Source organism: Amblyraja radiata, chromosome 1 (assembly GCF_010909765.2).
Source record: "Amblyraja radiata isolate CabotCenter1 chromosome 1, sAmbRad1.1.pri, whole genome shotgun sequence".
In the NCBI taxonomy this organism is placed as follows: Eukaryota; Metazoa; Chordata; class Chondrichthyes; order Rajiformes; family Rajidae; genus Amblyraja; species Amblyraja radiata.
This window is the reverse complement of record NC_045956.1, coordinates 1,248,771-1,264,700: the sequence shown is the minus strand read 5'-3', so window position 1 is coordinate 1,264,700 and position 15,930 is coordinate 1,248,771. Positions and strand designations below refer to the sequence as shown.

The window sequence follows — 15,930 nt, the reverse complement described above, 5'->3', positions numbered from 1 at the left end:
TAAGAAACATTTAGACAGGTATGTGGATAGGACAGGTTTGGAGGGATATGGACCAAGCGCAGGCTAGTGAGACTAGTGTAGTTGGGACATTGTTGGCCAGTGTGAGCAAGTTGGGCCGAAGGGCCTGTTTCCACACTGTATCACTATGACTCTAAGAGGTAAAATGGGCTGAATTCACTTACAATACCACCGGTGTTGGACAACTAATGGGTAACGATGTCAGAATACAGGAGGGAGATTTATAATCTGATTGAATTGTGCCAGAACAACAATATCGCTCAAGACCAAGGAGCTGATTTTTGTCATTGCTCTGTCCATCACAGCTATTGACCTGCCCACCATGGAAGGGATCCACTGAAAGCGCTGCCTCAAAATGGCAACTAATCTCATGAAAGATGCATACCACCGGGCAGGAGGCACAAAAGCTAAACATCATGGCCACCAGCTCCTCCCAGCAACCATTGAGCTCTTGAACCACACTGCACAACCCTAACCACAATCATACCTCAGCAACTATCTGCTATGGCCTTTGTTTTGTATATACTACATATTTTGGTTTTGCATTATTATGGTCTATGTACCTAGTATTACTGATTATTAATTTATTGTGTTATTGATTTTTCTATATTTATTTATTACGTTAATGAGCCTGTAAAGCCGCAGCAATTGTTCTGTTCCAGGTGCATATTCCAATTAACCATCTGGACTCTTTGTAAGATGAAGTCCACAGCCCTTGCGTTAATATTACATTTATGAGTAGCTTTGCACTGAAATTTTAAGTATCAACTGCAATAAGAGCCAACATTTCTCTAATTTACTGCCTTAAAAATGTATCAATTCTCTTGTCAGGTTACATGCAAAAGAAAAACATGAAGTTGTTGGGGAAGGACTTCTTAAAACATTGTTACTGTTAAGTAGGAAAGAATGACAAATGGTGAGGATGATTCAACTGCTCTTCTAATAAGTGCCATAGAATCTTATACGTGGAACTGGAAGGTTGGAAGGGCAGCCTTGAGTTTAATTTCTACCCAAAAGATGTTCATGTTTCTGAAGTGGTCAACCTTCTGCCTTAACAGCAAGCCACTGTTTTTCAGGTTATTGAAGTATGTAAAGTAAAAATATACTCTGTCATCTTGCCTCTAAGATTCATGTTGAAAGAATAATGTTGAAAGAATTACAATAGCTTGGAAAGGAATGTGAATACGAGTTTATTGGTAGCACCGGTGTATCTAAATAAAGTATGCTAACCACTAATGCTAAAGATTATTCGGTTGTAAAGTCAAGTAGAAGTTTAAATGTTCAGACTGAAGGATAATAAACTATTATCCCTATCAAAGAGGTGAGCGGTGAATAAGAATTAGGTAAATGAAAATAAATGTCATTAGTTGGTGGCGTTTCCAAAATGTTTTCCAAGCGCAGTCAATAATTAATATAGCTTTTTTACCTCCAGAAGTGACAAGTTTGATGAATAGCTTATTGATCTCTGAAATGGTTTGTGTTAAAATAATGTTTAATTGAAGCCAAACCTCAAGCCATGGTAATACTTTAGCATTAACCCTTCTCCATCTTCTCTCCTACTGAAAACTAGCTCATTTTCTTTCCTTCCCAGTTGAGTTAAGTGTCTGAATGATGCCCCTGTCCCACCTTGGAAACCTGAACAGAAACCTCTGGTGACCTTGCGCTCCACCCAAGGTTTCCATGAGTTGCCAGAGGTTTTGGTCACTTGCCTGGGAAGCCTTGACCGAAGCGTGAGTTGCACCTATGGGCCAAAGATCTTACAGGATCTTTGCTCCCGACAGCACACACACACACACACACACACACACAGATACATCGCGAAGGTGGGGGCCAAGAACAGCAGTGGAGCGCTGTCTGCGCGATGAAGAGGAAGGTAAACGGCTGCCACGGAGCACGGTAAGTCCTTTAGAGAGCGCGGGAGGGAGGGAGAGAAGGACAGAGAAAGGGGGGGAGAAGGAGTGGAGATAGTTTTAAGAAGTTTAATAAAGTTAGCGGGCATTTTACCTTCCGGCGGATCTTCTAGGTCCTGAAAACCAAAGATCCTACAGGATCTTTGCTGAAAACTCCAAAGGGCCAATCAAAATGGCCGGTCAGCGAAGGAGTTGCCTTTGACTGCCTGTAAGTAAAGAGCAACCCCACTCCACTGGCTTCGTCCAAACGGCAACCTATTTTTAGTCGAGGCCGGTTTTGGTTTTGTTGAAATATTCGCAGGAACATAGAAGAAGCCTCAACTAGCGGAAACCGCTTTCGATCATTAGGGAGAGTGACCAAAACCTCCGGGAACCTCACGGAAACCTTGGTCACCAGAGGTTTCCATTCAGTTTTCCTAAGTGTGATGGGCATGACCCGAAATGCTAACTGTTCCTCTTTCCACAAATGTTGTTTAATTTGCTGAGTGTTTCTATAGAGACATACTGTAGATCATGAAACAGGCCCATCAAACCCAACTTGTCCTTGCTGTCCAAGATACCATCTATCGCATTTGTCTATTTATGATCCATATCCCACTAGTCCTTCGCTATCAATGTATCTTCTTCTTCTTGTGTTTGAGGCAGCAGAGGTTATGTAATGCCCTCCAGGCGCTGTAGCCAGTTCAATGGCGTACTGCGCATGTTGTTCCATTGTTTAAAAAGGGGTCTAAGAGTAAACCTAGCAATTATAGACCTGTTAGTTTGACGTCAGTGGTGGGCAAATTAATGGAAAGAATACTTAGAGATAATATATATAAGCATCTGGATAAACAGGGTCTGATTAGGAACAGTCAACATGGATTTGTGCCTGGAAGGTCATGTTTAACTAATCTTCTTGAATTCTTTGAAGATGTTACTCGGGAAATTGATGAGGGTAAAGCAGTGGATGTTGTGTATATGGACTTCAGTAAGGCCTTTGACAAGGTTCCTCATGGAAGGTTGGTTAAGAAGGTTCAATGGTTGGGTATTAATGGTGGAGTAGCAAGATGGATTCAACAGTGGCTGAATGGGAGATGCCAGAGAGTAATGGTGGATGGTTGTTTGTCAGGTTGGAGGCCAGTGACGAGTGGGGTGCCACAGGGATCTGTGTTGGGTCCACTGTTGTTTGTCATGTACATCAATGATCTGGACGATGGTGTGGTAAATTGGATTAGTAAGTATGCAGATGATACTAAGATAGGTGGGGTTGCGGGTAATGAAGTAGAGTTTCAAAGTCTACAGAGAGATTTATGCCAGTTGGAAGAGTGGGCTGAAAGATGGCAGATGGAGTTTAATGCTGATAAGTGTGAGGTGCTACATCTTGGCAGGACAAATCAAAATAGGACGTACATGGTAAATGGTAGGGAATTGAAGAATGTAGGTGAACAGAGGGATCTGGGAATAACTGCACAGTTCCATGAAAGTGGAATCTCATGTAGATAGGGTGGTAAAGAAAGCTTTTGGTGTGCTGGCCTTTATAAATCAGAGCATTGAGTATAGAAGTTGGGATGTAATGTTAAAATTGTACAAGGCATTGGTGAGGCCAATTCTGGAGTATGGTGTACAATTTTGGTCGCCTAATTATAGGAAGGATGTCAACAAAATAGAGAGAGTACAGAGGAGATTTACTAGAATGTTGCCTGGGTTTCAGCAACTAAGTTACAGAGAAAGGTTGAACAAGTTAGGGCTTTATTCTTTGGAGCGCAGAAGGTTAAGGGGGGACTTGATAGAGGTTTTTTAAATGATGAGAGGTATAGACAGAGTTGACGTGGAAAAGCTTTTCCCACTGAGAGTAGGGAAGATTCAAACAAGGGGACATGACTTGAGAATTAAGGGACTGAAGTTTAGGGGTAACATGAGGGGGAACTTCTTTACTCAGAGAGTGGTAGCTGTGTGGAATGAGCTTCCAGTGAAGGTGGTGGAGGCAGGTTCGTTTTTATCATTTAAAAATAAATTGGATAGTTATATGGATGGGAAAGGAATGGAGGGTTATGGTCTGAGCGCAGGTATATGGGACTAGGGGAGATTATGTGTTCGGCACGGACTAGAAGGGTCGAGATGGCCTGTTTCCGTGCTGTAATTGTTATATGGTTATAATGTGCTGTTGTCGAGGGCTGTGAGGTCTACCCCTCCACCAGGGATGTAGAGGACAGCGCTCTCGAAAATGACGTGCTGCGCTTTTTGCTGGTCTGCTCCACACATGCAGGCTGCTGATGAACACAGCCCCCAGCGATGTATGCTGGCGTTGAACTGACTGTATGGAGCCGATTCAGGGCGACCCACTCTTTGCGGGGCAGGTCCGAGCTGGGTGGGGCTGTGGTGTTCAGGTGCAACATTGAATTGAGGAGGTCGCAAAGTCTGTTCCCAGCTGGTTCTCCATGCTCCTAGTATGTTGAAACCGACGACGAGATGACAGGCGTTGAGGTCCCAGTTGCTGTGAGTCCTGGGCGAGGTGGTGCAAAGAATTTTTAGCATCCGATATGGGGCCTTGCACACCAGCGTATGAGTGAAGTACTCTCTGCGAAGCTTGGCAGGTGCAATACCTGCGAGCACCGTCAAATGATCTGTCGGAGTATGCATCTTGTTACTCTGTCTCAACCACTTAATCTGACAGTTCAGTTTAGTTTATTGTCACGTGTACCGAGGTACAGTAAAGTGCTTTTGTTGCATGCTATCCAGTCAGCAGAAAGACAATACATGATAACAATCCATTACATGTACCACCCTCTGTCCCTCTGTGTGGAAAATTTGTCCTGTTTCTTATTATATCTTTCCCCTCATCTTAAACATATGGTCTCTAATTCTAGATTCCCCAATTCTTGGAGATAAGGGTAGGGGAGGAACTGTATGTATTTACACTATGTATGTGCCTCATAATTTTAGATCACCTCTAAGTTCAGCCTTTCATCCTCTCGGCTGCAAGGAATACTTAACCTGTCCAATCTCCCCTATCCTTTGAGTCGTGGCAACATCATCGTAAATCGTTTCTGCACTCTTTGCAGATTAATGGTATTCTTCTGGCAGAGTGACCAAAACTTAAAGTGTGGCCTCACAAATGTCTTGTACAACTGCTACAACAATTTCTAGAACAACCTTCAATGTGGAACCGTATCAAAGGCCTTGCTGGAGTCCATAGACCAAGTCTACTTCCCTGTCCTCATTGACCTCCATGGTCACTTGAAAAAGCTTGGTCAAATTTGTGAAACATGATCTTCCAAGCACAAAGTCATGCTAAACGGTCTTTCCAATTACGACAATTTGTTTGTATTCCAGATTTGTAGCATCGGCTGTTTTTATTTTTTTCAGTATCGTTTCAATGAAAGCATTTCAAATTATCTAAAAAACAGCACCTTATATCGCGCAGAGATTCTAAATAATATGATTTGATATGATAGAAGTTGGGATGTAATGTTAAAATTGTACAAGGCATTGGTGAGGCCAATTCTGGAGTATGGTGTACAATTTTGGTCGTCAAATTATAGGAAAGATGTCAACAAAATAGAGAGAGTACAGAGGAGATTTACTAGAATGGTGCCTGGGTTTCAGCAACTAAGTTACAGAGAAAGGTTGAACAAGTTAGGTCTTTATTCTTTGGAGCGCAGAAGGTTAAGGGGGGACTTGATAGAGGTTTTTAAAATGATGAGAGGGATAGACAGAGTTGACGTGGATAAGCCTTTTCCATTGAGAGTAGGGAAGATTCAAACAAGAGGACATGACTTGAGAATTAAGGGACAGAAGTTTAGGGGTAACATGAGGGGGAACTTCTTTACTCAGGTAGTGGTAGCTGTATGGAATGAGCTTCCAGTGGAAGTGGTGGAGGCAGGTTCGATTTTATCATTTAAAAATAAATTGGGTAGGTATATGAACGGGAAAGGAATGGAGAGTTATGGTCTGAGTGCAGGTAGATGGGACTAGGGGAGAATAAGTGTTCGGCACGGACTAGCAGGGCCGAGATGGCCTGTTTCCGTGCTGTAATTGTTATATGGATATATAGTTATATGATTTTACACAAGGGAATTTGAGTGTTATGAGTAATTTATTTTTATAATACTGTTAGAAGTCTTTTTCCATTACCGTATAAATCTCACTTGGGAGAGTATTGTTATGTTGATTTCATTTACCATTAAATTTAGCAAGTTGATTTTTGTCTTTGGATTGAATTCTGTCTTTAATTTGTGTACTGGTGATGTCTTTACTATTTATTTCATTCCGCTTACATGTTTTTACTCTATTTGCTAAATTTTGTAAGCTGTCCTTGAGACTCTTGAAAGGCGCCCATAAATAAAATTTATTATTATTATTATTATTGATGACATTATTTTGATTGCCACTTCAGATAAGAAGGAAGATCATACATTTGAGTTATCCTTGCCTTTTAGTTATCCAACCTCCAGTTGACAATTTTATTAGATTGCATAAACACTTCACTCTTTTGTGCATGCAACTTAATGTCTTTACAGACAGTAATATAGACATTCTGAACAAATGGTTTTGATTAGTGGATGATCTAATGAACTGTATAGCATTTTTCTTGCATCTGGTCAATAGTTAAGAATATTTTAATATCATTATTTGTATTTGAGAATGTAAGAATCGTGTTCTCTGCCTGTTTGAAGTATTTAAGATACTGTGAATTTTGGTTATTGCTGCCCACTTTCCTGTTTTGATAAACAGATGAGGGAGGTTATGCTTGGTACAACTACTTTACTCTGTCAAACCCAGAGTTACCCAATGAATATGATACTGAGAAAGATGAAAGTTTGTAATTCAAAACATTTAAGTATATGGAAAATAAGGTACCAATATTTGGTGACTTTTTTTTTCTTTATGGCTAATATTTAAATTTAAAAATGAGTTAATAGTCTTGGTAAAACATCTACTTACAAATTACAACCTGATGAAGTTATGAAATAAAAAATCCTCTTATGCTTTGCAAATGATTCATTTGACGATCTGGCTGATTCTGCACCAGGCAGTCTTTGTAGATGCATCCTGAAGATTGAAGGAGGTGATCTTCTGCGGCTTTGATTGCGAGAGTCGTTTCCTTCTGGAGATCTGTAACATGGAGGGAATTGATATGTCTCTCAAAGTTGAGACTTGTTTCCAGGATAGGTTTTCAATCAGGTCAACCATCTCCCCATTCTCATAGACTTCAATTTCATCTCCCAGCAGTTTGGTTGGCCTTGTGTGATGATGGTGGGTAAGATCTTGAGGTTATTGATGATATCAGGCCAGAATCTGAGCCATTACATTTCAAAGTTGGACCCTTTTGGTGGTATAAAGCTTGAGAATCCTAATAGGTGTGGCTCTATTATAAATTGAATATCATACTGGAGGCAAAAGCATATTAAAGGAATTTTGGAGTAAACAAAGCCCAATGACTGGTGTGGCACGATCCACAATGCCAAACACTAGAAGAATCATGAAAGAGACACTCATTCTCACAAGGAATTCCAATATATGCGAGGTCTGTTGGCAGTCTCAAAAACACACAGCCCAGAATTAGAACATACAATTGGCGAATATTTGCTCTTTTTAATCCTTTAGTGCTTGTGGATTTTCAGTAATTTGCATTTAATGTCCAATTATCCATTTTCTTGTAAAATAAAACAGAAGGCCTGTTTCTTCACAGTTGAGTGTATTTGTTATGTTTATGTTTAACTATTCAAAAACTCTTAAAAATAGCTGTACTGACCACATTGGTAAATCCCTCTTTGCATCATTATTTCACATTTGCAATTTATAGCACTGAAAATTTCATATTGCTGAGCCCTGATAGAATTTAAAAATTGGCGGTCTGGCAGAATATATTTCCTCCACCTCTACACTTTTGCACTAATTGTTGAGGTGTCTTTTTTTCTGGGCATAACATAGATGCAAAGTTTAAAGAATCTAAACCTAATCCAAATGGAGAATTCTTGTCGCCAAAGGCACTTCTAAATTCGTAGGACTATTGACATAATCTTTTGCTTGCTCTAAAAAAAATGGTTTGCACAGTTAATTCATTTAAATTCTATTGATGATCTTGGAACATTGGATCGGGATTAACCATCCCATTTTTATATGTACCAAATCTAACTGTCTGCCATTCCTTAACGCTGCTATAATTGGCAGTTATAATTTAACCCAAATATGTAAATTTGAGAAGTATGAAATTGGGCAATACAACATAAATATCTTATTAAAATGTGACACTAAGTGAAATTGACACTAAGCAGGGACATGCATTTCAATTCAAAGGTTGACTAAATTTATCAAGGCACTCTCAATCAATTGAACATGCCATTTAGTTCTGTGAAGCAAAAGACAGCTGTTTTTTAATTTAAATTGTTGGAACATTTTGTTTAAATTGTGAAATCTCTTTAGATTCTGGAGTGGTTCCTGAAGACTGGAGGGTAGCTAATGTAACCCCATTTTTTAAAAAGGGAGGGAGAGAGAAAACGGGGAATTACAGACCAGTTAGTCTAACATCGGTGGTGGGGAAAATTCTGGAGTCAGTTATTAAAGATGGGATAGCAGCACATTTGGAAAGTGGTGAAATCATTGGACAAAGTCAGCATGGATTTACGAAAGGTAAATCATGTCTGACGAATCTTATAGAATTTTTCGAGGATGTAACTAGTAGAGTGGATAAGGGAGAACCAGTGGATGTGTTATATCTGGACTTTCAGAAGGCTTTCGACAAGGTCCCACATAAGAGATTAGTATACAAACTTATAGCACACGGTATTGGGGGTTCAGTATTGATGTGGATAGAGAACTGGCTGGCAGACAGGAAGCAAAGAGTAGGAGTAAACGGGTCCTTTTCACAATGGCAGGCAGTGACTAGTGGGGTACAGCAAGGCTCAGTGCTGGGACCCCAGCTATTTACAATATATATTAATGATCTGGATGAGGTAATTGAATGCAACATCTCCGAGTTTGCGGATGACACGAAGCTGGGGGGCAGTGTTAGCTGTGAGGAGGATGCTAGGAGGCTGCAAGGTGACTTGGATAGGTTGGGTGAGTGGGCAAATGCATGGCAGATGCAGTATAATGTGGATAAATGTGAAGTTATCCACTTTGGTGGCAAAAACAGGAAAGTAGACTATTATCTGAATGGTGACCGATTAGGAAAAGGGGAGATGCAACGAGACCTGGGTGTCATGGTACACCAGTCATTGAAAGTAGGAATGCAGGTGCAGCAGGCAGTGAAGAAAGCAAATGGTATGTTAGCATTCATAGCAAAAGGATTTGAGTATAAGAGCAGGGAGGTTCTACTGCAGTTGTACAGGGTCTTGGTGAGACCACACCTGGAGTATTGCGTACAGTTTTGGTCTCCTAATCTGAGGAAAGACATTCTTGCCATAGAGGGAGTACAGAGAAGGTTCACCAGACTGATTCCTGGGATGGCAGGACTTTCATATGAAGAAAGAATGGATAGACTCGGCTTGTACTCGCTAGAATTTAGAAGATTGAGGGGGGATCTTATAGAAACTTACAAAATTCTTAAGGTGTTGGACAGGCTAGATGCAGGAAGATTATTCCCGATGTTGGGGAAGTCCAGAACTAGGGGTCACAGTTTAAGGATAAGAGTCTTTTAGGACCGAGATGAGAAAATCATTTTTTACACAGAGAGTGGTGAATCTGTGGAATTCTCTGCCACAGAAGGTAGTTGAGGCCAGTTCATTGGCTATATTTAAGAGTGAGTTAGATGTGGCCCTTGTGGCTATAGGGATCAGGGGGTATGGAGAGAAGGCAGGTATGGGATACTGAGTTGGATGATCAGCCATGATCATATTGAATGGCCGAAGAGCCGAATGGCCTACTCCTGCACCTATTTTCTATGTTTCTATTTTCTATGAAAGCTGGATGAAGTCATTCAGTGAAGGTGAGATCGTTTTTTTGTGTACAGGGGCAATATCAAAAGGCGAGTCTCAGATCAGGTTAACTATTTAGTATTTCCCAAGTAGCCACATTTCTGACTTGTGAACAGTTCTCAGGAACTGCCGTCAGGCAAGGTGGACACGTCATATTAGAAGAATGAGGATAGAGGTAGCTTAATATAACTAGACTGTGCTGTGGTCTATCTCTTATGACATTTTCCTGCATTAGCAAAGTTAATACAGAATTTGCAGCAGTAATAATGGTGAGTTCCTGCTACACACATTTTTGAGTCAAGTCCTCAGCTTGCGGTGAGAAAATGTTATGCTGCATGTATGCGTTGTCAAGCAATTTGCTCTTGTCTGCATTAGAATTGCATTATCTTCCCACTATGGGAAGGGGAGTTTGGCATCCGGGAGATCGCATGGGCCAAGGTGGACTGAGCGAAGGTGTTCGCGGAACGATTGGCCAGTCTGCGCTTGGTCTTGCCGATATATGGGAGTCCACACCTAGAAAAGCTGATACAGTAGATTATGTTGGAGGAGGTGATTGTGAACCTCTGCCTCACCTGAAAGGACTGTCAGGGTCCCTGCAGAGTCGAGGGAGGAGGTATTGGGACAGGTGTTGCATCTCCTGCAGTTGCAGAGGAAAAACCCTGGGGAAGGTGTTGTTTGGGTGGGAAGGGATGCAACAGCAGGAAATGCAACACCTGTCGCTATACCTCCTCCCTCGACCCGAAACATCACCTATTACTTTACTCCAGAGATGCTATCTGACACGCCGAGTTACTTCAGCTTTTTGTGTCTGTCTTCGGTGTAAACCAGCATCTGTAGTTCCTTCCTACACAATCCAAATAATGTGTTTGGTAATTAGTTTGCAAAATGGATCATTTGCGGGATCGAAAGGAAAAGTAATTTTGTAAACTTAACTCTCAATTAATTTTCATTGTTTCTCATTTTGTTTTTGCAGGTACAGGAGAAATTGTTGCCATTATGATTCCTGAGTTAAAAGGACGCGAGATTATGAGCCTACTTGAAAGGAATATCACCATTATGATGCACATAACAATTGGAACACGTAATTTACAAAAATATGTTAGCCGTACCTCAGTTGTATTTGTGTCGATATCATTTATTGTACTGATGATCATTTCGCTGGCCTGGTTGGTCTTCTACTATATCCAGAGGTTCAGATATGCAAATGCTCGAGACCGGAATCAGGTAAGGTAATTTTAACCCTTTGAATTAAACGGATTAGTTTACTGTTTTGTATTCAGAAAAAATGTTTATTGGAATGATAATTATTGAATTAAATCCTATTTGCCACAGATAGCTGGATTGAGGACAGGGCGAGATTTAAAATGTTTCAAAATGATTGAACCTAATCTACCTTCTCTCCAATCTGTACACTTCTACATTTAATGGATGTTAGGCTATTCAAATATCGTAGTGCCTGATGGCCTCTGATTTAACTTGCTTTGCTGGGATAAGCATTAACAGATTAGGTTTTCTAGTCCTTTGGAAAACTGAGTTGCTGGAAGGTATTGAAGGACAGATTTAAAAGTGCATTGTCCTGGTCCGCTAATGTCCACCCCCAATATTTAGACCCCAGCTCCTAGCTAATTTCTCAGTATGAATTGGATGCTGCTTTCCCTGGGAGTTTACACTTACACTGGGAGCATCAGTTCATTTATCCATGACTTTAGGTTATTCTGAACAACTGCCTGAAAGCAAGATATGTTGATCAGACTTTCTTATAAGTATGGACTCGATCAAAGCAAAACACTACTGCACGCGGAGGAATACTAAATTCAATGTTTTCTGACTAATAACTTGCTAGCCATTACTCATTCCAATTCCACCCAGCAATCTGGCTTTCTCAAGATTTGGCTTCAGCTCATTATTTCTACTTTACATTAGGAGAGAAAAGCCACAATAAAAATAAAAATAAATAGATCTGTTCAGCTGTAATTCCAGGCAAAGGGCTTGGCTCCCATGTGCTCTGAAACATGGATTTCAAGCCTGGATTTTAACCCTTGGCTGGGATGAATACAATGTTATCCTTCATGGCCTTATATGAAGATATATTTCATCCTGTGCAATTCATTTTCATGGAAAGTAATACATTAAAAATAATTAAAATGACATGAGAATGGATTGTTTGTCGTAGTGGGTTGAACACAACTGGCTTGCTAGATTAGATCCAACCCAGATTAATGCATGGAGTACTCCTTACCAATATTAAGAATTTCAAAGCATGTTTGATATAATGTCTGTTTTAGATCTTTGGCCTAGAATGGTTGGCAAAGTATCAAAACTAACAAAGTATTTCATTCTTTGGCACTCGGGTGAGTTTAAGAAAATTAAGTACAGGTAACAAAATCGGGAAATATGTGTTTTTAATCAGTTGTAGAACCCAGTTCGTTTGGAAATGTGTGCAGGACCTGTAGTTTTCTACTTCACAAGATTGACAAAATGAATGAAGGAGATTCATTGAGTATATTCCAGATTGATAGATGGAGGATATGTAGAATTGTATCTAAAAACTATAGATACTCTTCCAAAGCTGAATGAAATAGAGCCACTGTCAATTTCCATTGATCAATACTGTCCTTTGAAGATTTATTTTAATGATCAACATCACCAATTCTATCTCTAAAAAGTATAAACATTAATGTGTATGTCCTGATAAAGATAATGGAATAATCAGAAATAGAACTACAAGCAATACATACATTGCTGTTCACACAAATACAAACAGAAGTTGTATGAGAAACTACATAATCCACTTACTTACAGATCTAGATTTTAGTAGTTTGGGACTTGAAGTGTTTGCATATCCAAACTTGGTGATATATTCCTGCCAGGAAATCTGTCACAAAGATTTGCTGCTGAACAATGCGCAGCAGCAGCTGAGTATGAACTTGCTGGAATTCCCCAGCAATAACCTGGGTGATACTGCTTGCAGATCCTGTGCCAAACTAGACTGTGGGGCCCATTCATTTAAATGGAGGTAGAAAAGTAAAGCTAAGCCAAAACCATGTAGATGTGTTTGCTGTAATGCTTTAAACCTCATCTGTGTTTTTGGTGATTTTTATTTACAGTTCTTGATTCTTTTTTAATTGTATTAGTTTTTGAAGAATTTTGAATGCCCCTAATATTCAGGAACATTATAGTTTTGACAGATGCAAATCGGGAAGCAAGGTTTTGGTGCTTCCTGAGCGTTTTATCTTGAGCAATTTTATTGGTGGGGCTAACGGCCTACACATGTGACCTTGGTCCATTGTGCTACATATGGCCTCGCTGTACTGGTCCAAGAAGCTTTTGGCCGGCTATGTATTGTTTCTGGGTATACATAAAGTGACTGCAGGATAATTGCAAATCCAAGCAATAGGAGCGGTAGGCAGGCCACCCTTGGTGAAATGAAAAAAGAACAAAGTGCTGGAGTAACGCAGTGGGTCAGGATATGCCGGATCCACTGAGTTACTCCAGCACTTTGTCTTTTTTTGTAAACCAGCATTTACTGTTCCTTGTGTCCACACACTTGATGAAATCTGGTTAGTCAAAGTTCTCGGGTTAATAATTGTTGTTACTTCCAATGGGGTTTAATTGAAAGACCATACCAAAATGTCAAATATCCTGCGATGGAATTACTGATAGATGATTTGTAAGATCTATTACTTTACTATTCACCAAGGTAAAGAGAAAAACTCAGCTTCAACATGTGTAGTATTCCAAGGCTAATGGCAAACTACGGACAAATTAGTGAAGCAAACTGAATGATGCTAATGTTTCCATCAGCAAGTCAATAGATGGTATAGAAATGCTAAATTCTAAGCTGGTTAGAAAATGCAAGTCTCAATATCTGCAATCTGGACAGTACAATAACGTGCAGAGTGGCATTGATTTCTGTTTTCAGTACATTAAATGGCATTGCAAAGTGAGTGTCCCATTGACATGCTCGAAGTACATAAGATACAGCTAGTTAACCAATCATAATAAACTTTTGAAGTGTTCAAAAGAATAACAAATGATCAAAATGTCCCTGCCAATCTTTGCATTATGATGATGGTCATTAATGGAGGGTCGTTTAAGAAATAACGACAAAGCCAATTTATGTGAAGTAGGTGTGTTTTCACTATTGTTTTAAGGTATTTTAATGTGAATATGAGAATAACTAATGCGGAATAGAAAACTGTATTGGTATTTTTCAAAATGCATTTGAATTACTGTGAATGGTGTAAATATTCTTCACAGCCCATGATGCCCCAGATGAGAATAGAAACTAGCAAACTGGAGGCCAAACATCTAAAGATGAGGACAGCACTTCAGATTCAAACCAAAATGGAAAATTCAGATGTAGATGTAAGAGGAAGTACAGAATTGTGCAGCTAAAAGTCAAGAAAGGAAGTGTTTGGACTAAAGAGCCGGAAGTATATGTTCGCTCCATGTCAATGCCAGGGATATTTCACATTTCGAAAAGAATAGTTGATTTACATATCAAGGCAGGACAATTTTTGGAATTGGCTGGCAACAGCAAAAGGACCATAAAAGACGAGCAGGAGAGAGAGACATCAGTTGGTGGATTCAATCTAAAGTTCATAATTATATGGGAATGAAACTTAAAAAAATAATGAAAAAGAAAACATTCTTGAATAAAATGAATTAAGAAATTAGAGGTTGAAATATTTAATTGTCTTTAGCATGACTGGCTTTTTGGGGATATTGAAATAGAGACATCATGTACAAGTACAAATAATTTGTCTCTGCAATCCATATAGCACAATATAAATATGCAGATCATAGATGGTAACCAACTAATGTTTGTTTCCTTAATGTAAGAGTAGCTTTCCCATTTTCAAAAAAGATCAGTGCCACGGGGTGAAGTTGCCTATTGACAAGGCATTGATACGTGTTTTTGGGACAGGTGAATGGTATTGCAAAGTGACATTTGACGTGCTAGAAGTACATGTGAAGAAACTGGTTGTTAAATCAATTTTCATCAGGATGATATTAATGATGCAAAACAGTAATTAAAAGGGGACTGTTTCCACTAAAGCAGTAAAGGATAGGTTTATTTAATTATGAGGAGTTTTTGATAAAATGAATAAGTAAAAATTAGTTTCTACATTTGGGAAATCAGTATCAAGAGATCAGATTTAAAATTGCTGTAGCAGAAAGTTATTTATACGAATGATCTCTGGTTCAAGTATTGCCATTGGAAGCTTTGAGCAGAGATCATTTTATGCTATTTTGATACAGTATTGAAATAGATGTCCAGAGAGATTAGCATTGGATTAAGCCACATAGTCCACCCAACATTAACCCAGCAATTGGACTTCCTATCCACTTAATCTGGAACGGTCAGTATGGTGCCGTGTCAAATACTGACTAGGAAATCCCGTGAATACCATCTTCCCTAAACTGGTCAGCCTCCTAGAAATAGCAGGGTAAATAAATCAGGAATAAATGACATCAAAGAAATTGGCATGAATTTAAAAAAATGCATTGGATGAATTATTTAGACTAAAGTGCCTGTCCCTGTTTCACGACCTAATTCACGACCTCTGCTGAGTTTGCCCTTGACTCGTACTCGCAGCATGGTCGTCACGAGGTCGTAGGCAGGTTGTAGGTAGGTCGTGATGCTAGTCGTAGGTACTCGTGGCATCAAGTAGGTCAGGGCGTTTTTCTAGCCTGATGAAAAATGTCCACGAGTAAATAGGGTCGTGAATTAGGTCGTGAAAGTGGGACAGGCCCTTTAAGGTGCTAGGTTCCCAGGATCTGACGACCTAGGTCCTGGTATTTTGAAGGAAGTTGTAATGGAAAAGGGCCAGAGCATAGGTTGTTATTTTCCATATTTTATTTGATTCTATAAATGATTCCACAGATTAGAACATGAGAAATGTAACCTCGCTATTTAGGAAATCGCAGATTTTCTCACAAATGGGGAACAATCAATAAAGGAGAAATCATTGTAATCTATTTTCAAGGAGGTTCCAGCATCACGTGCACCTCTTCAAACCTTGTCTAATGCATTTGATGCCCCTGAAATTACTTCCTTCACTCTGTCGAGACCAAGTGTAGATTAGGCGACAGTTTCG

At 39.7% G+C, this 15,930-nt stretch overlaps 1 protein-coding gene across 2 annotated transcripts in view; it reads left to right on the top strand.

Moving 5' to 3' along the window:
• rnf150 (ring finger protein 150) overlaps positions 1 to 15,930 on the top strand; it is a 63,091-nt gene that overhangs the window by 20,938 nt on the left and 26,223 nt on the right. For both annotated transcript variants that reach the window (XM_033050263.1, XM_033050349.1), the window contains exon 2: positions 10,800 to 11,050. In XM_033050263.1, coding sequence (XP_032906154.1) covers positions 10,800 to 11,050 — 251 coding nt within the window. The remainder of the gene's footprint in view (positions 1 to 10,799; positions 11,051 to 15,930) is intronic.